Raw genomic sequence first — 23,585 nt, 5'->3', positions numbered from 1 at the left:
AGTTCACTGATTTGACAAAAGAGCCACTTAGCTGCTAAACAGAAGAAGATGAAGCTAGGCGAGCAATAGATTTGGGGACACAGAGGCTTGGGAAGTGCTCTGATCATGCCCAGAGCACTTAAGCTTTATCTGCTTATGTATTAAAAGGTGGAGCCGCAGAGTTTATGAATAAATTGGCTTTTCTTTCAACAAGCGACATGATGGTATGAGTGGATACAGGGGGGGTGACTGATTAACATAACAGATTCCATTTTAAGGATATACAAGTCATTATGTGTGTCAGTGCCAACAACTACCTCATGCAAGCAGTAAACTGTTACAAAGAAATCCCAATTATTTATTCATTTTACAAGGTTTCTATTATAGATGATAAATAATTTTCTTTGTAGACAAAATACAATTTAAACCAAGTTTATTTCAGATACTTTCATTTGTAACAATCAAAATAATTCAGATTAAGGAAAAACCATTGTAGACAATATTGTGACATTTATCACATAGGCGGTTTTCACACAATAACATACTGTACGATTTCTTTACTACCTTAAGACTAGTATCCCTGACATTTGTTAGAGTGCATATAGGTTAAAGTCAAAAAAGGGTAAAGGTCTGAAATTAGTCTTTTCTATTTAATGTGCAAATATAATTCAGTATTAAAAATGTAAACTTTCTTTCAAAAGTTTGAGTATAAAGGGGATATTGAGAAATTTGGGTAAGGAAGGAAATGCCAAATGCATTTAGAAAAAAAAAGTTCATGGATTTTTTTTGCCAATGAATAAGCTTAGAAAGCAAAAATATTACCAACTGAAGCCATGATGTTCCCCACCAGTCCTGCAGTGATGATTTCTTGACCATTAACTTAGCCATACATGGCGACTACACGGGTCAATGAATCAGGGGAGAGAAATCATTGCTACAGGACTTGCGAAGAACACAAGAGCCGTGATGGAGTTAAAGGGAATCTTTCACATTGTACATACAATCCAATCCGTGGACAGAATGGTATAGAGATGGAGACACTGAGAAAGTCTTCTCAGTGTCTCCATCTCTATACCATTCTGTCCACGGTTATAGTTTTGTAGGAAGATTTATTTTAGTCATTGAAATCTCTGTATGCATATAGTCCAGTGGGCGGTCCTTCTCAGTGATTGACATTTATCTCTACATAGATACAGGGAACACTGTCAATCCCTGAGTAGTACCGCCCACTGGACTCGTATGCATACAAACATTGGCGATTTCACTGAACAACATACAAGGTTTACTGAAACGTTAACAAAAAAAATGTGTATGATTCTGATCAGCACCTTTTGCTTTATAACATCCTGCCGTTGGATTTTCCATATACGGTGACAGATTCTCTTTAAGGGGTTAGTAACAGTTTTGTTTTTCACTGTAGAACAGGCCACACTCTTGGGCACATTTAGTAAAATCTAGGAGAACCTTTTTTCCGGTGGAGAAAACTCTACAAATTTCTATTACCCTTTAGTAACTTTAGCCAGGTGGCTGTTTTAAAAAAAAATCTTTTAAAGACACAATTCCCATCATAGCTTCACACAATATTAACAGTCAAACGTACAACAACTGAATATCACTTCGTATATTTGTCTATTTAACAGTACTAAGAGCCAGTGCAAAACAGCGCACATTGATTTCACATTGGCAGGAGAATTCACAGAAGCTAAATGATTACACACTGTAAGAAGCACATGTCCGATTGCTTCGTGGTCAGCAATTATAGCACACTTTATAACAACAAAATTAGTTTTCTTCACTTCACTTACAAATGTTAATGTCCGCTTCTCTAACTTCAATCTCAGTGCATTTACAGGTACACAATGTAGCATCCTCATTTTTAGGAAATAACAGTCCTTGTCATTCATATTTGGTTCCTAGGCGTAGCACATAGTTTGCTTTGTAGTGATACTGTACAATAAATTACATTTTTTTTGCCATATAACAGGACAAAGTGCAGAATGGGTTGTCATACATATGGATGGCTTTCGCAAAAAATAAAACAATGTGCGGGTAAAAATTACATTTTTTCGCAGCTATTCAAATGTATTTTTTTTGGAACACACCAGGTGCTACCACAGAATAGAAAGTCAAGTGCCCTACTTAAAAGGAGTCGTCTCACAACAGACATTTATAGCATATCCACAGCTTTTGATCAATATTTAGCGGAAATAGAGGAAAAATCCATCCCACAATTTGTTTCACAATCTCTCAAGTTTGGCAATGCCAGATGTGTGGTGATAATCTGTTGTTTGGGCACATGGGGAAGAAGCAATTTTGCGGATATCTTTTTGGGCAAAATGTATTATTTGCCGAGTATCTGAATTACATTTATGTTATTCATCTAGGAGTACAGAATGAAATAGTACTTTTGTTTGGGATTTTAATCATATTTTAATATGGAGGGAAATATAAGTTTAAATCCAATAACAATTTTATAAATAGAAAATCAGCAGCAATGTTGTCAATGTTGTTTCAATTTTCTTTTTCTGAAATTCATTATATAGTGTAAATGAGTGGTTAACCTAATTCTGCTGGTAACCAGTTCACTATTTTTATATCAAGCTACCCGGAGACGCATACCTTTCTTAATTTCTGTCAAAGGCGCTGGGACATTTTTGCTTTGTGGGACTAGTTGACTGCTTCATTGATACCATTTTGGCTACAGCATTTTTGTTGCTTTTTATTTCCTTTTTGTGTGCCAGGATGAACTAAATCTGTTTTTCTAAAAAAATCATAGACTTCAGAGAATGCTTTACCAGAATAATTTTACTGAAAGCTATGAAACACAAAAGAATATAATTTTGTCATGGCAGCTTTATGAAAAACAAATTATTGATAGGTATAACGCTTCCTTTAAATTGACAGCACCACATGAAAAATAACTAATAAAATGTAAACTAGGGAGGGACTAAGGCATGCAATAATCTTCTGCCTAAGACTAAAGCCTAACCAACATACTCATCTAGCTTGTAATATTTTAGGTTTGTGTAAGGGCTTTTAGCATCTTTGGGACAGGTTTGCAGGGCAGCGATTATTGGCTTTTTTTACAGACAATTATGCTAGACTAGCCCTTTTAAGACCCAAAGTGTGAACGTGTTCTTCTTGCTTGTCTTTGGATTATTTCATAAGGAAGGTAAGATGAGATGTTGATTGACTGCAACTGAAATAGTCTGTCATTCATTTTCATTTCTCATAAAGTAAACAACAATCAAGGAGACATTTTGTTTGCCACTGTTGTTGCATTTTCTGTGTAGAATTTTAACATGATGACACTGTAGTTGATGCAGTAATTTCCCGAATGCCTCCCACACTGCACTCTTTATAATTTGAAGAGTGATTTTCTGAAGAACAACAGTCATTAGTCTTGATGAAAAGCGTGAAAGGCTTGCGCTCTCCATCCCCAGGTGCTTGTGTTTGTGGTCAGTCGAAAAAAATAGATCAAATTCCAAAGAACAATTTATCATAAGATGTTTGAGTTTATCCACCATTTAAGGGAACTTTTCACCTTTTGTCTAATTAGAACTGAGATTTGATTTGTGGTGTTAAATCTTGAGCTTGCAGTGGACTTCAATGAAATTGACATGAAGCTCCTGCTAAGATATCGGGTGTCAAAATTACAAGGCTAGACATAGCTTCCCTGATGGCACAGTTTCTCTTTCTAAGAAATTCTTTTTTTCTGTGATAGATATGAGGCCTGTTATCTTGAGTTTAGAAGGACTCCTAAAAACATTTTTCTGTGTGATAGAGAAAGATCTGATTTTTTTCTAAATCTACAATCTATCCTTGATTCTGAAGAATATACAGTCCTTTGAATATTTTGTTCTAGATTGCAGAAATTTGACATACAGAAAAAGTCATTTGCAAATGAGATGACTACTAGATCTCAAAGTTTATGAATAGTCTTGGCACAAATGCAATTCCAAATGGCATGGTCACAGCTTGATAATAAAGAACTCGACTGTTGCATAAAGTGGCAAACCTCAGGAACTTTTGATGTAGATGCATGGATTATCAAATGAAAATATGCAATTTTTTAGGTCCACTCTTGCTATAGCCAAGTTACTCTGGATTAATGGAATTGTAATTTTACTTGCTTCAATCTTGAAACATTCATATATGATGAAGCAAGCTACAAATTTCAGGTTTATTTTTTCAAGGAATAAGCCATTTGTTTATTTCCCAAGAACAAAATGAGACAAGTATTTATGGAGACTACTACCAAGCACTACTAAATGGCCAACATTCTGAACTCTTTCCATTTTTGTTTGCTAATGGTGAATTTGAGTTTTTTTGGTGGAAGCTCTATTTTGCAGCTTTCTCTAAAAGCACGTAAAATAAAGGATTTTTGTTTACATACTCCCATAGTTGTTATTTGTAGAAAATTTGACAATTTACCTTCAACCTTTTTGGTATCATTTCCCTTCAACAGTCTGACTTGGATTGAGGATGAAATCTCTACCACCTTTTCCAGCTTTTGGGTTGCTTTCACAACCTGTTTTTCCTTTCCCCAGAAAATCTAGATTGTTGGCTCTAGGATGACCAAAATTCTTCCTAGGTTTAAAAGACTTGTCGTCTGGTAATCTTTGCTTTGTGTCTGCTACATTTTCTGAAATCTGGTTTATCACAGGGCCAAAAAAAATAATTATATAAAAATGGTACAAAACTTTGTTTTATACATTGAATCACATTTTCAATGCTTTAACCACAACAATCTTCTTGCTCAATTTTACAAGGCAGACAGCAAAAAAGGCAGCTATATGAACATATTCAGACATGATTTTATCTTTCAGGTTCTTTCATTGAAATAATTTACTTGCTGGTTAAGGTAAAAAAAGATTTTGCAACCTTTTTGTGGATATATTTGGTTTTAACAAGGTAGTTGTCTTATCAATAGGATCTTTAAGATATGATCAAAGAACATCAATGAGATATAATGAGCCTCAACAGGAAGCGATGTCAATGCCTCTTCAGGGTCTTCATCAACAAACAGCATATGGTTGTTCATCTCATTTTGGATAACCAACTTTTTCTCTGGAAGCTGCTCTTTATCCATGATCCTTTTCTTCACATTATGAATGGTAAAAACTCTTCTTTTGAATGGTTTAAGTGCTCCAAATAGTTTGTTTTTCATGGACCATGGTTCTTTCCATTCCTCTAAGTTCGTAATGCTAAAAGATTTTAATCTTCCAAAATAAATCTGTGTCTTCAGATGAAAAATAATATTTTCTAGTTTCCTCTATGGGAACTTTCACGACTTTATCTCCTTGCTTAGAAGACTCTTTGAGGGAACCTATAAAATCATGATATTACTTGGGTTCTGAGATCTCCTCGATGTTGAGCAAGAATTCCTTGCAGTAGGGATTAGAAATAAGAGAATCGATTTCCAGCAATTCTGTCCATCAGCCAGGTCAGTAATCTGACCGCTGGATGGGAGGCCTGTGCATCTCCCACAGTATTCCCAGCTCCTCTTTTGATTAGCCGGGCTGATACAACATTATCATTGCAGTGTGACACACACAATGACAGCCCAACTAGTCAAGAGATGAGCCAGGAATGCATAGAGGCAAGAAGATTCATAAACCTTCCATCCAGCAGTCACAGATTATTAACCTGGCCAATGGACTGGTGTCCTGCACATTTATTCTCCCATCTCTAGTAGAGATGCAATCTGTATTGCTAAATCTGCTCCCTCTCCTGAAAGGGAAATGAAAACACAGGGGAAGTGAACAAGTGGAATAAGTTCTCCCAAATGCTTTCAACCTTTGTTTTTTCTGTTCCTGTTAGGACAGTGGAGCAATTTCTCTCTAATGTGGAGCTGCCATGGTGGAAGAATGTACAGTATAACAACAATAATTTTTGTAATTTTTTAATCGAGTTCTCTATGACAGATAAATACTAGTTAATTACATTGTGATCATGGTGAAACAACTCTACTTTTTTAGTTTATTATAGTTTTTGACAATTATTGAAAAAAAACTTTCATTTTTCATATTTTCAGAAATTTTAACTGGTTTGTTCAGAGGAAACAAAGATTTATTTTGTTTTAAATGGCAATAACAATTTTATACGTTTTTTTTTTTTAGATTTTAGTTGTTGAAAAAAATATTCCGAACCTTGTAAGAGATTTTTTTGTATGTGAAGTCAACTTTTAATCATCTTTTTTTCCATCCTTAGAGCTGCGTGATATATATATTGTTTTGTGCTATTTTTCATTGATACCATTTTGGGGTATATATGAGATTTTTAAAACTTTTAATTGTATTATTAAAGGTGGTGCAGTGACCAGAAAAACTGCAATTTTGGTGTTTTAATTTTTTTTTTTGCCATTTCAGACAGGTTTGAGCACACCGATACCAAATCTGATTTCTACATATTTAGTTTACACTTTTATATATTTTTTACGCCATGTTTTAATTTTTAGTATATGTTTTAGTCCTTTAGTGGATCTGAACCTACAATTGTTTGGTCAATTTTATTATATACTGAAATACTAAATTATTGCAATTAAAAGTGTAATTGTAGTTCCATATGGCTGACATCACAGGAGGTCAAAAATTACAAAAATTGCAGTAACTGGGGCCTTGACCATGCACCCAACTGTTAAAACAACTATTGGCTAGTAACCATCATGTTGAAGGGTTCCCATTGGAGCCGATGATCTAGGTCAAAGTCAATCATGACATTTGAGTGCTGCTGGCAGTGATTGATAGTATCATCTAAATAGTTATCAGCAGTGATCGGAGACCAATGATGGCTATTTAACACAGCTGGCATCTTCAGAGTATGAAGCCAGTTCAGCTACTGAACTATCTTCAGTCAAAGTCAAAAAATTTTAGTGCAGCCTTGCATTGCACCAAAATTTAGCAATTTTTCAAACCTTTTTATGCCAGAATATTGGGGTAAAAGCTTTGATGAATCTGGCATATTTTTGAAAACCACACAATCTTCATAAAATCCCTTCCACTACAGCATAAACAGTGGGATATAAGCTCTCCTAACAGGGCATGGTGGCCTATGTATCTAATTGTTGAAAAACAACCATTGTTTTTTCCTATCAGTTGAGAACCAATAAAGATATCCTCACCTGTACATCTCACTATATTACCGTATATATAATAGGGGAAAATGTAGCAAATGGTTCTCACTAAGTCACTTAACATAACTGGGACAATTATACTCATACTGCATTATGAATGGAAAAAATAACCAGCCCTGTCAAAAGATGCAGAAGAGCATAGCATATATAAAAACAAAGAGACACATGAGACTATATAGACGCCTTGGAGTACAGAAAGAAAAGAACATGCCATATAACTACGTAAAAGGCTTATATTACATGACTTCTCATCACTGGAGAAACAGCCTGTTGTTATTAAAATGGTCATTATTGTATACCACAGGGAATAGTGGTGTCCTAAACCTCAGCTAGAATCAAGGATCTCATGGTAACGCTTCATTCTGAATTGACATACATAATATATGTCACAACCTATCTTGAAAAGTTTCCCCACTTCCACACACTAATGTGCCACAAACAGGAAGTTGATATCACCAACCATTCCCATTTTATTTAGGTGTATCCATATAAATGGCCCACCCTATATATATATATATATATATATATATATATATATAGCTCTGTTTTACAGTAGACTTCCATCTTCATTGGTCACACAAACATCTGAATCTCCTTATTTTTAGAGCATTGCAGAAGGTCTATTCACATTATGAAGGAAATAACATATTGGGTATTGCCTACAGAAGAACTTCCTTAATATATCTTTGTAATGTGGCTCAGAGGCACAGATTAAAATATTTATCCATAGGGAGCAGCAATGAGCATCGATTTCTGTGAAATCTATAAAAAAGTAAATAAAAAACAGTCCTTGAGGTTAGACCAAAGCTTCAACTTTGGTCCTGCTTCATTAGCAGCAGACATACTGTCCTCAAAAATCTTACATTGTCCTCATGTAAACAATGATACAACAAGCAGGAAATCAGCAATGGCCCCATACAGATATCCTATAAAAGCATGTGACATCATGCTGTACAATATGCCGCCATTACAAAGTAAGACATGAAAAAATACCTTGGCACCAAATGATGCTGTTTCACTGATTCTGTAAAACTTTTATCCTTTTTTTCTAGGCCCCTCCATTACAAAGTTATGCTTCCCCAACCAGTAAAATAAAAAACTCAATATGCAAGTTCTGGAAAAAAATGGAAAGAGGGAGGCATATCTAAAGAAGAATATAATGCTGTCTGCAGAACCTGCAGGGCACAAATCAGATTATCTAAAGCTGACAATGAATTGAGGCTTGCAAGAGACATCAAAAGCAATAATAAAGGATTTTGGGGATATGTCAAAAGTAAAAGAAAAGTCAAAGATGCTATAGGATTTTTACAGGATGAAAATGATGAAATGGTAAGACAGGATGTTGAGAAGGCCAAACTTTTACATTCCTATTTTGCATCTGTTTTCTCTCAGAAAGGAAATGTAACATCAACTGTTCTTCACTGTCCTATTAAGGGAATAGAAGAATCCAGGATATCTATAAACAGAAAGATAGTGAGGAAATACTTAGCTAAGCTAAATGAATTCAAGTCTCCAGGTCCAGATGAATTACACCTCAGAGTACTGAAGGAGATAGCAGAAGAAACTTATGAACCCCTCTCCATAATCTTTGAAAATTCTTGGAGAACAGGAGAAGTCCCAGAAGACTAGAGAACAGCAAATGTTCCTATCTTCAAAAAGGGGAAGAAGGGGGACCCAGGCAACTATAGGCTGGTGAGTCTGACTTCTATACCAGGAAAGATCTTTGAACAAATTATTAAACAACATGTATGTCAGTACCTGCATAAGAATGAAGTGATTAAACAGAGTCAGCATGGGTTTGTAACTAATAAGTCATGTCAGACTAACTTAATTTCCTTCCATGATGGAATCACTGATTGGGTGGATCAGGGAAATGCTGTAGATATAGTATATCTTGACTTCAGCAAAGCATTTGACAAAGTATCTCACACAATCCTTATTGAAAAAATGACTAGGTATGGAATGGACAAGGCAACTGTTAGGTGGATTCATAACTGGCTCAGTGATCGGACCCACAGAGTGGTCGTAAATGGCTGCACATCCAGTTGGAAGAATGTCTCAAGTGGGGTACCACAGGGCTCTGTCCTGGGCCCTGTATAGTTCAACATCTTTATCAACGATTTAGATGAAGGAATTGAGGGTAAACTGATTAAATTTGCTGATAACACAAAGCTAGGAGGGATAGCTAATACTAGAGAAGAGAGAGAAGATTCAAAAAGATATAAATAAACTGGAGCAGTGGGCAGCAACTAACAGAATGGTTTTAACAGGGAGAAATGCAAAGTACTACATCTGGGCAATAAAAATGAAAAAAGCATATACAGAATGGGAGGAATAGGCCTAAGCAACAGCACATGTGAAAAAGACTTGGGTATACTAATAGATCACAGACTTAATATGAGGCAAAAAAGGCAAATGCAATTCTAGGATGTATTAACAGAAGCATACAGTCTAGATCACGTGAAATCATTATTGTCCTCTACTCCTCTTTGATCAGACCTCATCTGGAATACTTTGTTCGGTTTTGGGCACCACATTTTAAAAAAGACATCAACAAACTGGAGCAAGTTCAGAAAAGAGCAACCAGAATGGTTACCAGTGTGCAAACCCTGTCTTATGAGGAAAGGTTGCAGGATTTGGGATTGTTTAGTTTGCAAAAGCGAAGACTGAGAGGAGACTTAATAGCTGTCTACAAATATCTAAAGGGCTGTCACATTGTAGAAGGATCATGTTTATTCTCATTTGCACAAGGAAAGACTAGAAGCAATGGGATGAAACTGAATGGGAGGAGACACAGATTAGATATTAGAAAAAACTGTTTGACAGTTAGAGTGATCAATGAGTGGAACAGGCTGCCACGAGAAGTGGTAAGTTCTACTTCAATGGAAGTCTTCAAACAGAGGCTGGACAGACATCTGTCTGGGATGATTTAGCGAATCCTGCTTTGAGCAGGGGGTTGGACCAGATGGCCCAGGAGGTCCCTTCCAACTCTATGATTCTCTCATCAATTTATTTCTCTGTGGGTGTTTGCTTTTTATCCTCTATGACAGCAGAGCACAGGAGAACAGCAGAGCAATAGTTACATGCTATCCACTGTTCTTCTGTGTACTGGCACTCAAATAGCAGGAAGGGGAGCGATAACTGCAGAGTTCTCAATATGTTCATGTGAGACAAATCAGGTCTCATGAGAACTAACTCAGCTACAGCTGTGACCTTTGGGAGATAGTTTTTTCCCGTCTGTACTGTGGCTGTGCTTTGATTGGCCAATATCAGAGAGGAGCAAAAGAAAACAGCGAAAAGAAGTTCAGTGGTATATGCCCAGTCAGTTGAAGGGAAAATCTGCATATTGTTCACTCTTTTTTTGTTATAACTTTGTAATGGAAGGGCACAAAGAAAACCTATTCAGGAATCTGTGGATCAGCAGCCATTGGAGGTTTAAATAAAAAAAAAATCCAAATAAAGTTCCTCTTTAAAAGCCTCACTTGTGAGAAAGAGGAAAAATAGTTGGAACATGATCAGTATGAAAATGAGGGAAATGGAAACTAGGAAGGAAGTGTGATTATGCATAAAACAAATATTCCATATTTCAAGTAAGCGTCACTGACACAGATGTTGTGTCGCATTAAGGCAATATTATAACATTGAACTTTTTGAATGAAATAAATACATGCGGTATAAACTGAGGTATTCTTGTTTCATAGCTTTGAGAACTGTTTGCGCTATAGACAACATGTCCTTTAGTTTGATATACATCACATACAATGAGCTAGAATTAATAAAGCATATAATATTAGCTCTGCAAAGTAGACAAGCAAGCATTAGTAATTAAATGGGAAAAACTACCCAAAAGTGTGTGAACTAATAGAATACACCAAGAATTAAGAAACAACTACATTTAGGATTCCCTGAACAAATAAGCATCTCCCAGATAAAAAGGTAACTTGTATGATTAGACTTTTGTAATTCTATCCCAGACTAACCAGCTTTGGGGAGTGTTTCCCATTTTGAACAACTTAATAAAGCCTAGGCAACAACATAGATCAGAAGATACAGAATTTAGTGAAAAGTATAATCAAAGTACCGTCATTTTTGCCAAACAAGTTTGAAGGTCAAAGTGCAGATAAAAACAATGATAATTTTCATCTTCAAAAAGGGAACGTGTTATCAGAAAATGGTCTATTATTTAAATGGTGTTTGCATTTCATGGATTTTCATACAATTTTTGACATGTATTTTTAAAATCACGATCTAAATTCAAAACCCAAATTGGCAATGTTCCAATTTTCACATTAGCTACTAGGACTCGTTTAGATTCATACTTCCTGTTATTTCAGGAAGAACTTTCAGCAGGCTCATTATCATCAGAGGCATGGATACAATGAGAGGTAACATCTCAATACATATCTGCTCTTCCTCTGTTCGCAATGACCTTTGCACATTCATTAGATACTTCAATATCTAAAGAATCTGTTTATTGTCAAAGTCCAAGTGGAGTTCCTGAAACATGAAGTGTTACAATTGCAAGATTTCAAATGTTGTTTTTAATTACAATAATGCTCTAAATGAAAAAATCCTTTTTTTAATTTAACACAAAAACCTAATTTAAACAATTGGTAAGTTTCCGATAACACATCCTCTTAATGTATACCCAAAGCATACAAGGTGGCAGTTTTTTTTCTCACTGAAGTATAACAATTGCAAAATATGCTTTGAAGATGCAAAAGCAATGCAGATATAATACAGCGTAGTACAGTAGTTCACCTTTCAGAACACACCTGTGGGTAATACAGAGAATTTTGATAATACTGAGCTGCATACGGGAACTACCTTTACCTACATGTCTATATTTCTTACAGATCTCTTCTCAGTCTCGTCATGATCCATTTGGCAGATCCATTACAATCTGTTTTCTTACAGTTTTTGCTTATAATAGTTCAGTCATTCTTTTCCTTAATATTATAGAACTAGATGGAGGCTCGCTGCTATCGCATCGGGAGGGCGGTAATGTCACAATGGGGCAGGCTTTGCAGCATTGAGAATCTCTCCCCCATGTGCTCACCCACCTATCCACTCTCTCTTTCTCCATGTGCTGACTTCTCAGTCTGTGCTCTCTTCTTTGACCTGTCTAACCCATGTGCTATCCCCCTTGTCTGCTGTCTCTCTCCTTCCTGTGCTGTATTCTTTCCTCATGTGCTGTTCCGTTTGAGCTGTCTCCCCCCTGTGCTGTCTCTCTCATCCCTGTGTGCTTTCTCTCTCCCCCATCTGCTGTCTTCTCCTTTCATGTCACCTCTTCTTTGACCTGTGTACCTCATGTGCTAGCCCCCTTGTTTGCTCTCTCTCCACCACTGTGCTGTCTTCTTCCCTCATGTGTTCTCTCGTTATGGAGGAAGCAAAAGACAATACTGGCGTTACAGCAGGAGATCGCAGAGGATACATTTTGTGAGGTAAAATATTGTTTAAAAACTGTCAGTGAAATATTTTACCTCACAAAATGAATCCTCTGTGATTCCCTGCTATAATGTCAGTATTGTCTTTTGCTTCCTCCCCTGCCCAGGAGATGTAGTATGCTCCGTACACGGTCAGACACAGACAATTTCATTCGTGGGAAAACCCCTTTAAAGTGAACGACTTCCTCTGCCTGTAGACACATCACGCATCTGCTGCCTGGATCAGCCAAATGATTCACTGCGCCTGCACGGAATACGAACAAGCTCAGGAAATCAGACCGCTGCCATCTTTGTGCAGACAGATAGCGGCGGTCACATTAAAACTGCGCATGCACTCCTCCTGTACAAAGATGGCGGCGGTCAGTGAATCATTCGTCTGATCCTGGCGGCGGCATGCTCGCGACGTGCACGACATGTTCCGCTGGTGGTACCACGCAAGAGGCTGCGTACGGTGTATACATTGTGTGTGGTGCGTACGGCATATACAGAGTGTGTGGTGTGTACGGCATATACAGTGTGTGTGTGTGTGTGTGTGTGCGTGGTGCGACAGTTTTCCACTGGTGGTACCGTGCAAGAGGCTGGTAAAACCAGCAGTTTCCATATTGAGACACCCATCACTTGGGTGTCCCAATATGGTGGTTGGTGAACTTCCGCTGCTTGGAATTCTAGGATCTGGACACATCTGAATGGAACAGGATGTGAAGACATTACAAGGTAAGTATATATTAGATACAGCAGCCCGCCTCACTCAATAACATATTGCAGAAGCCAGGGGCGTAACTAACACGGTCGCAGCAGTCGCCACAGTGACCGGACCCGGGGGGAGTCAGGGGCCTGGCAGGCATATCTCCCAACCCCCCAATTCTCATGGGACAGTCCTGTTTTTGACCCGCCCACCCACGTCCCACCCTGGAGTCTATTTTTCCCGCACTGCAATGTGCCGCTATGCCCCCCATGCACCCCATCCTCGCCCTCCTGCAGAGACACACCGCACTGATAGCAGCCCTCACAGTCTGTAATGACCTCGCTAGGGGTCACTTGATCAGAGGCCTCAGTGTCTGCAGGACTCTGCTGTGCTGTTTGACATGGTGCTGGATGAGGTAGTTTATGTGTGGGGTCAGGAGGGGTTTACAGTGTGGACGTAGCAGAGCTGTGTGTGTACAATTTTGGACAGAGCGGAGCCATGTGTGTAGGAGGGGTACAGAGCAGATCCGTGTGTCCAATTTTGGATGGAGCGGAGCCGTTTGTGTATGACGTGTACGGAGCAGAGCCATGTGTACGAGGTGTGAGGAGCCGAGCCGTGTGTGTACGAGGTGTACGGAGCGCAGATGTGCGTGTATTTTGGCATGGGGGGCCCATTTGAAAGTTTGCACCGGGGCCCATAACTTTGTAGTTACGCCACTGGCAGAAGGGACTAGACAAACGTGTAGCCTGAGCACATAGACAAGCCCTTTAACGACCAGGGAATTTCCTGTTTTTGCTCTTTCATTTTTACTTTGTCTTCTTCCAAGATATACTGTATACTTTTTTATTTTTTCTGTTGACATAGACATACAAGGGAATTTTTTTTCTAAAAATTAGTGCACACAGAAATCTGCCAATCAGAGGTCTGGGTGGCATTCTGAACACTATGCCAGCCAAGATGCCGCCCACGTCTGTGCAGTAGCAGCTCTGAGACTGCCGAGAGCTGCTACTGAGTGGGTGGCACCATTTTGGGCAGGAAATTCTTTTTTTTTTCTTCTCCAGCAAGATGGCGCCTACACAGTAGCAGCTATCGGATACACACCGATAGCAGCTACTGCACTAGCAATGCGGGCACCATTTTCAAATTGATATTTTTTTGTAGTTGCTCAATAACATGAAGAACAGTTATTACTAAGACTCTAAACATGTGATTATGCTGCAGAGCAGGTGCCAATGGCTGGCGACTGCCTGCAGAAGGGTTTTGTTTTTTTTCTTCAGTATGTATAGATATTCATTATGCAAACTAGGGGTCAGGTCAGTGAAGGATCAGTGACCTATCAGCAATCTGCATTATGAATACCTAATCAGAGCACCACATGAAGCCCCCCCACAGGCCGCCCCCCCACTGAAAAGTGAAAATAAAGATTAAACAACACCACAAGATGGATTTCATAATCCCAGGTATCACTTTATTCAGTATAATGGCGCTGACTTGACACTGTCTGTAGGTTACTATGCACAATCCTGCTGACAGGTTCCCTTTAAGACTAAGGGCAGATTCACACATGCAGGCTTCTACTTTGTTTTACTTGTGAAATTCTCAATAAGTTTGTAGTGTCACATGACCCTCTTCCCATTGGAAAAAATAAAGTTGGATCCAAAATGGCCAACTTCAAAATGGCTGCCATGGTCACCACGCATCTTGAAAAGTTTTCCCCCTCCCATATACTAATGTGCCACAAACAGGAAGTTGATATCACCAACCATTCCCATTTTAATTAGGTGTATCCATATACATGGCCTGCCCTGTACATTGTGCAGTAGCTGCTGCCCAGTACTGCAGAGCCTCGGTATATTTTGTAGTGGCTGCTGCCCAGTACTGCAGAGCTATGTACATTATGTAGTGGCTGCTGCCTAGTACTGCAGAACTCTGTACATTGTGTAGTGGCTGCTACCCAGTACTGCAGAGTTCTTTACATTGTGTAGTGGCTGCTGCCCAGTACTGCAGAGCTCTTTACATTGTGCAGTGGCTGCTGCCCAGTACTGCAGAGCTCTTTATATTGTGTAGTGGCTGTTGCCCAGTACTGCAGAGCTTTTTACATTGTGTAGTGGCTGCTGCCCAGTACTGCAGAGCTCTTTACATTGTGTAGTGGCTGCTGCCCAGTACTGCAGAGCTCTGTACATTGTGTAGAGGCTGCTGCCCAGTACTGCAGAGCTCTTTACATTGTGTAGTGGCTGTTGCCCAGTACTGCAGAGCTCATTACAATATGTAGTGGCTGCTGCCCAGTACTGCAGAGCTCTTTACATTGTGTAGTGGCTGCTGCCCAGTACTGCAGAGCTCTTTACATTGTGTAGTGGCTGCTGCCCAGTACTGCAGAACTCTGTACATTGTGTAGTGGCTGTTTCCCAGTACTGCAGAGCTCATTACATTATGTAGTGGCTGCTGCCCAGTACTGCAGAGCTCTTTACATTGTGTAGTGGGGGCTGCCCATTACTGCAGAGCTCTGTACATTGTGTAGTGGCTGCTGCCCAGTACTGCAGAGCTCTTTATATTGTGTAGTGGCTGCTGCCCAGTACTGCAGAACTCTGTACATTGTGTAGTGGCTGCTGCACAGTACTGCAGAACTCTGTATATTGTGTAGTGGCTGCTGCCCAGTACTGCAGAGCTCTTAACATTGTGTAGTGGCTGCTGCCCAGTACTGCAGAGCTCTTTACATTGTGTAGTGGCTGCTGCCCAGTTCTGCAGAGCTCTGTACATTGTGTAGTGGCTGCTGCCCAGTACTGCAAATCTCTGTACATTGTGTAGTGGCTGTTGCCCAGTACTGCAGAACTCTGTACATTGTGTAGTGGCTGCTGCCCAGTTCTGCAGAGCTCTGTACATTGTGTAGTGGCTGCTGCCCAGTACTGCAGAACTCTGTACATTGTGTAGTGGCTGTTGCCCAGTACTGCAGAACTCTGTACATTGTGTAGTGGCTGTTGCCAAGTACTGCAGAACTCTGTACATTGTGTAGTGGCTGCTGCCCAGTACTGCAGTTTATGTCCAATTCACTTGAATTCACTGACTTAATGAATTCCACTCAAAGACTTTCTCAAATGATCTGAAAACTAAGGGCCTGATTCTTCAAAGATTTTATGAAAGTATTATGCGGTAAAAAGCTTTGAAAAGTTATAATTTTGGTGCAACTGGCAGCTGTGCTAAAGTTGTGTGTCTTTTGGTGTTTTCACGCCATTGTTGCCCAACCATAACAAGCAGGTGGAGCTGGGTGGGGTGTGAATACCACCTCTTGCCAAATTCATGATGAGCAGCGGCATTCACAGAACCACAAATCTTACTCCAGCAAGAACTGGATTATGGATTTGTGGGGGGGCGCAAACTTAGGTTCCCACTACTTGTCCAGCATCTGACTCCAGCACACCTCCTCATCAATGCCTGCATGAAAAACGCTGGTCTTGATGTATAGGGCCCTAAAGGTGAATCACATAATACTTTGATCAGTCAGGTGTTCCATTTGATATCATTGGATACTTTAAAAATTAAGGATACTAATAGTTATTGTTTTCTCTTTTAAGAAGCCTTGTGGTCTAACCAAAAGCATGATGTTATAACAGTTCACGATTTAGTGTGTTTCACTAGGGCCTCTTTGGTCACGGCCGTGATTTGGAAGTCAACATCTTACTTTAAATCTAGGTTTCATATGTACGAATAAAATCAGACGTGTTTTCTGTGGCAGAAATCTAAGGCTGATCTATCATTTATTGTGACTAATCCTTGGCTTTTCTGTCTGGAAACCATGGAAAATAAGTTGTAAACCACAGGAAAAAGACTAAAGATCCTGGCACAATATTTCTAATGCATGTGAGTGGATGCATAAACATTATACACATGCATCGATTGTAGATTGTGACAACATTTACCATGGATGAAATCCGTAATGAAATCGGTGTGAAATCCGATAAATGTGTACAAGCCCTAAATTGTCTTTACATTGGCAAAAGCATAATAAGAACTTTGTTAAGTAAATGTATTACCTTAAAATGTAAATGTTCTCAGAATTATTAAATAGCTGGGTACAATCGGTGCACATTTGAGGTTTATATTGCCCACAGGTGTTTTGCAGCAACATAGGTTCAAGTATAAAATTTTTATATAGTTCCATAAAAAAATATATAAATCTGAAAATCCATTTGCCATTGTTTCCGTCATGTGATGCACTGCTACATTGTGTTCTTACTGCTAAACAACATTATAAAAATTACTGTACAGTAATTAAAGAGAAGAGTGTAAACAGAAGACAGAAAGTGAAAGAATAAATCAAAGATGTGTAACGGTCCCACAAAGGATAAGGAAAAGAGCCAGAGTCCAGAGCAGCAGCTGCTTCCATTGCATGCATTCAGTGCCACAGGCAGAATTATAAATAGGTCTTTTACTTGAAGATATTTTTTGGTTTGGAGAACCTGTATCCGGTTTAGAAAGCCATTGGACAATGTAATTCTTCTTTAATGGATCAGAAGAGTTTCCTAAAATAAAGAACAATTCTTTGGTTAAACACACTTTTTATAGAGAATTAAATAATATATAATCAATGTTTATCAGACAAGTGACGTGTATTCTATAATTTGGAGATAAACTATACCATGTCTTGTCAAGGTATCTCCAAGTCACAACAGCTAGCTGCTCTCCTTTCAAATAGACACGGTGGGCAGCAGTGTGAGCAACCTCTCTATAGCTTCAGCACCCCTATTATATCCAGTATTAGCTCAAATAGACAGGATGAACAGCAGTGTGAGCAAGCCTCTTCATAGCCTCAGCACCCGTATTATCTCCAGTATTAGATCAGATAGACAGCAGTGTGAGCAGCCTCTTCATGATCTCAACACCCCTGGTATTTCCAGTATTAGATGAGGTAGACAGGATGCACAGCAGTGTGAGCAGCCTCTTCATGGCCTCAGCACCCCTATTATCTCCAGTATTGGATCAAATAGACAGGATGGATAGAAGTGTGAGCAGCCTCTTCATAGCTTCAGTACCCATGTTATCTCCAGTATTGGATCAGATAGACAGGATTGACAGCAGTGTGAGCAGCCTCTTCATAGCCTCAGTACCCCTCTTATCTCCAGTATTAGAAAAGATAGACAGGATGGATAGTATTGTGAGCAGCCTCTCCATAGCCTCAACACCCTTGGTACTTCCAGTATTAGATCAAAAAGACAGGGTGGGCAGCAGTGTGAGCAGCCTCTCCATAGTCTGAGCTCCCGTTATCTCCTGTATTAGATCAGAAAGACAGGGTGGGCAGCAGAGTGAGCAGCCTCTCCATAGCTTCAGCACCCATGTTATCTCCAGTATTAGATCAGATAGACAGGATGGACAGCAGTGTGAGCAGCCTCCTCATAACCTCAGTACCCATGTTACCTTCAGTAGTAGATTCCATAGACAGGATGGACAGCACTGTGAGCAGATTCTCCATAGCCTCAGCACCCCTCTTATCTCCAGAATGGGAACAGACAGACAGGATTCACAGCATTGCGAGCAGCCTCTCCATAGCCTCATTACCCTTGGAATCTTCAGTATTAGGTCAAAAAGACAGGGTGGGCATCAGTGTGAGCAGCCACTCTATAGCCTGAGCACCCCTGTTATCTCCTGTATTAGATCAGATAGACAGGATGGACAGCAGTGTGAGCATCCTCTTCATAACCTCAGCACCACTGCTATCTCCAGTATTAGGCTGCCCAGAAGCACAAACATGTTCTTCATCATAGAGACAGAGAGAGACAGACTGTTTGAGCTTCGGGGTGGCCTGTGGGCAAATCCTTCCTTGGTTTCTCTGGCTTAAAGCAGGAAGATAAGACCCTGCCTACAGTCCCGCCCCGGAGCACGAGCATATCATTAACTGAAAACTTCTAACACTGATTACACAAAAATCACAAGATGGATTTCTTTAACCCAAGTATCATTTTAATCAGTTTAACACTGCCAACATGACAATTCCTGTAGTTTATCTAGCAAAATCCTTCTGACAGGTTCGCTTAAAGGCTGCAAGTGTATTATCAGGTATTATGAGTTAAATGTATACTGTCACATACTTGGTGACGTGTAAGTTTCTGCTTCAATCTTTTGTAAATAAGCATCTATAGTTGCAATGATTCCTTATATCCTTAATTCTAGCATTGAGATTGCAAATAGTTAATTGTGACTGTAGTCAGCACATCCTAGTGTATGTACACAGTGGGGAAAAAAGTATTTAGTCAGCCTCCAATTGTGAAAGTTCTCCCACTTAAAAAGATGAGAGAGGCCTGTAATTGACATCAAAGGTAGACTACAACTATGAGAGACAAAATGAGAAAACAAATCCAGAAAATCACCTTGTCTCATTTGCCAAGATTTATTTTGCAAATTATGGTGGAAAATAAGTACAGTCATGGCCAAAAGTTTTGAGAATGACACAAATATTAATTTTTACAAAGTCTACTGCTTCATTTATTCTAATGGCAATTTGCATATACTCCAGAATGTTATAAAGAGTGATCAGCTTAACAGCAATTAGTTGCAAAGTCAATATTTGCCTAGAAAATTAACTTTATCCCCCAAAACACATTTCAACATTATTGCAGCCCTGCCTTAAAAGGACCAGCTAACATCGTTTCAGTGATTGCTCCATTAACACAGGTGTGGGTGTTGATGAGGACAGGGCTGGAGATCAATCTGTCATGATTAAGTAAGAATGACACCACTGGACACTTTAAAAGGAGGCTGGTGCTTGGCATCATTGTTTCTCTTCTGTTAACCATGGTTATCTCTAAAGAAACACGTGCAGTCATCATTGCACTGCACAAAAATGGCCTAACAGGGAAGAGTATCGCAGCTAGAAAGATTGCACCTCAGTCAACAATCTATCGCATCATCAAGAACTTCAAGGAGAGAGAGGTTCCCTTGTTGCCAAAAAGGCTCCAGGGCACCCAAGAAAGACCAGCAAGCGCCAGGACCGTCTCTTAAAAGTGTTTCCGCTGCGGGATCGGGCTACCAGCAGTGCAGAGCTTGCTCAGGAATGGCAGCAGGCAGGTGTGAGTGCATCTGCAAGCACTGTGAGGCGGAGACTCTTGGAGCAAGGCCTGGTCTCAAGGAGGGCAGCAAAGAAGCCACTTCTCTCCAGAAAAAATATCATGGACAGACTGATATTCTGCAAGAGGTACAGGGAGTGGACTGCTGAGGACTGGGGTAAAGTCATTTTCTCTGATGAATCCCCTTTTCGATTGTTTGGACATCTGGAAAACGGCTTATTCGGAGAAGACCTGGTGAGCGCTACCACCAGTCTTGTCTCATGCCAACTGTCAAGCATCCTGAAACCATTCATGTGTGGGGTTGCTTCTCAGCCAAGGGAATGGGCTCTCTCTGTCTTGCCTAAAAACACAGCCATGAATAAAGAATGGTACCAGAATGTCCTCCAAGAGCAACTTCTCCCAACTGTCCAAGAGCAGTTTGGCTATCAACAATGCCTTTTTCAAAATGATGGCGCACCTTGCCATAAAGCAAAGGTGATAACTAAATGGCTCAGGGAACAAAACATAGAGATTTTGGGACTATGGCCTGGAAACTCCCCAGATCTTAATCCCATTGAGAACTTGTGGTCAATCATCAAGAGATGGGTGGACAAACAAAAACCTTCAAATTCAGACAAAATAAAAGCATTGATTTTGCAAGAATGGACTGCTATCAATCAGGATTTGATCCAGAAGTTGATTGAGAGCATGCCAGGGAGAATTGCTGAGGCCCTGAAGAAGAAGGGTCAACACTGCAAATATTGACTTGCTGCATTAACTCATTCTAACTGTCAATATAACCTTTTGTTACTCATAATATGATTGCAATTATATTTCTGTATGTGATAAAAACATCTGACAAACACACATAAAAACCAGAGGGCAGCAGATCATGTGAAAATATAATATTTGTGTCATTCTCAAAACTTTTGGTCATGACTGTATTTGGTCACCTATTCACATGCAAGATTTCTGTCCCTCACAGACTTCTTTAAGAGGCTCCTCTGTCCTCCGCTCATTACCTGTAGTAATGGCACCTGTTTTAACTTGTTATCAGTATAAATAACACCTGTCCACAACCTCAAACAGTCACACTTCAAACTCCATTATGGTGAAGACCAAAGAGCTTTTGAAGGGCACCAGAAGCAAAATTGTAGCCTTGCACCAGGCTGGGAAGACTGAATCTGCAATATGCAAGCAGATGGTGTGATGAAATCCACTGTGGGAGCAATAATAAGAAAATGGAAGACATACAAGACCACTAATAATCTCCCTTGATCTGGGGCTTCATGCAAGATCTCACCCTGTGGGGTCAACATGATCACAAGAACAGTGAGCAAAAATCCCAGAACCACACGGGGGGGGACCTAGTGAATGACCTGCATAGAGCTTGGACCACTGTAACAAAGGCTACCATCAGTAACGCACGCCGCCGCCAGGGACTCAGATCCTACAGTGGCAGATGTGTCACCCTGCTTAAGCCAGTACATGTCCGGGCCCCTCTGAAGTTTGCTAGAGAGCATTAGGATTATCCAGAATATTATTGGGAGAATGTCATATGATCTGATGAAACCAAAGTAGAACTGTTTGGTAAAAACAAAACTCGTCGTGTTTGGAGGAGACAGAATGCGGAGTTGCATCCAAAGAACACCATACCTACTGTGATGCATGGGGGTGGCAACATCATGCTTTGGGGCTGATCCTGCCAGTGTCTCAACTCCATAGAAAACCTTTGAAGGATTGGAAAGTCCATGTTGCCCAGTGACAGGCCCAAAACATCATTGCTCTAGAGGAGGTCTGCATGGAGGAATGGGCCAACATACCACCAACAGTGTGTGCCAACCTTGTGAAAACTTACAGAAAATGTTTGGCCTCTGTCATTGCCAACAAAGGATATATAACAAAATATTGAGATGAACTTTTGCTAATGACCAAATACTTATTTTCCACCATAATTTGCAAAATAAATCTTGCCAAATCAGACGTGATTTTCTGGATTTGTTTTCTCATTTTGATTCTAATAGTTGTCGTCTACCTATGATGCCAATTACAGGCCTCTCATCTTTTTAAGTGGGAGAACTTGCACAATTGATGGCTGACAAAATACTTTTTTCCCCACTGTATTACTTATCTTATTTTCATAGTCTATACAAGGTCTCCAACATGGTTGATATTGCTATATTAATATATGATTTGCTGCACTCCATATAGTGACATTGAATAATTAGCCAAATTTTCTTCATGCTGCCTAGTTTTATGATGCATTTACCATTGGAGACAAGTGCAATCTTTGTTATAATAATGACAAGTTTAACTTTCATGTTTACAACAGTATGTCATCTTCTTGCATGAACATTTTGTTGTTTATCTGGTGTTCCATGTCCATTGTTCTGCCTTCTTCCACGTATGACGCTGTGTGGATTCCAGCATACAGCTAAACCCTTCATCCACTCCCAGTAAAAAGACTGTATGGGTGTTTAAGTCTATGTTTATTGAGATGATAATGAACTTAGTAACGGAGAACAACAATGGTAGATGATAACGGATGATATATTGGATGATATCAGATGATATTGTGGATGAGATCGGATGATATAGTGGATAGATCAGATGATATAGTAGTGGATGATATCGGGTAAAAACTACAAAGAAATAGACATTACAGTATACTGTATCAGTACTGGCAGATAACAAGACAGTAGTAGTAATACAGGGTGCTATTACATCAGTAACAAGAGTATTACAGAGGTTGCACAATACAACACATAATGCAGTTAAGAGGGATATCTAAGCAAAATTAGGCTGCAGCATGGCACAACCCTAAATAGAGATGAATCTATCTACATGCAGTGTGAAGAGCATTACAACTAGCTACAAAATACATTGCACCATATACCTTTCTCCTAAGACACTGCACCGTGGCTGCATGATGGATAGCTTACACTGATACATTGTACAAACACATAACTGTATTAAACCCTCACCGGAATCTGCTTGACAGAAGCAGTGATTTGCAGGGAGCAGGGCACGTGTGTGTAACTCAGAGATCCGGGAGAAAATGGCAACAACTTCTCTAACCCTGGGAAACTGAAGGGGCGGTTCTAAACAGAGCAAGATGTTAAAGGGAAAAAATCCTAAATCCAGTAACAGGAAAAAAGAACAACTATGACATCTAATGGTCATAGCTGGTACAGCACTTATGAAATTACTTGCTGCACATAAATGGGCAGAACATCCATTATTGAGACAAACGAAATATGAGTGCATACTGAGTAACATGGGCAGTTAATCATATTTCTATTGTT

At 39.6% G+C, this 23,585-nt stretch overlaps 1 protein-coding gene across 4 annotated transcripts in view; it reads right to left on the bottom strand.

Annotated features, from left to right (window-relative positions):
• Positions 1–23,585, bottom strand: part of LOC141087889 (A disintegrin and metalloproteinase with thrombospondin motifs 2-like) — an 851,362-nt gene that overhangs the window by 33,505 nt on the left and 794,272 nt on the right. For 3 of the 4 annotated variants that reach the window (XM_073573740.1, XM_073573737.1, XM_073573741.1), the window contains one exon: positions 17,674–17,763. The exons of the other annotated variant lie outside the window; for it this stretch is intronic. In XM_073573740.1, coding sequence (XP_073429841.1) covers positions 17,674–17,763 — 90 coding nt within the window. The remainder of the gene's footprint in view (positions 1–17,673; positions 17,764–23,585) is intronic. 4 annotated transcript variants of the gene reach the window in all.

The sequence above is a fragment of the Dendrobates tinctorius genome, unplaced genomic scaffold (genome assembly GCF_039654945.1).
Source record: "Dendrobates tinctorius isolate UK_male_01 unplaced genomic scaffold, ASM3965494v1 ptg000036l, whole genome shotgun sequence".
Lineage (NCBI taxonomy): Eukaryota > Metazoa > Chordata > Amphibia > Anura > Dendrobatidae > Dendrobates > Dendrobates tinctorius.
The sequence above is the reverse complement of the archived record's forward strand: the minus strand, read 5'-3'. Positions and strand labels throughout refer to the sequence as shown.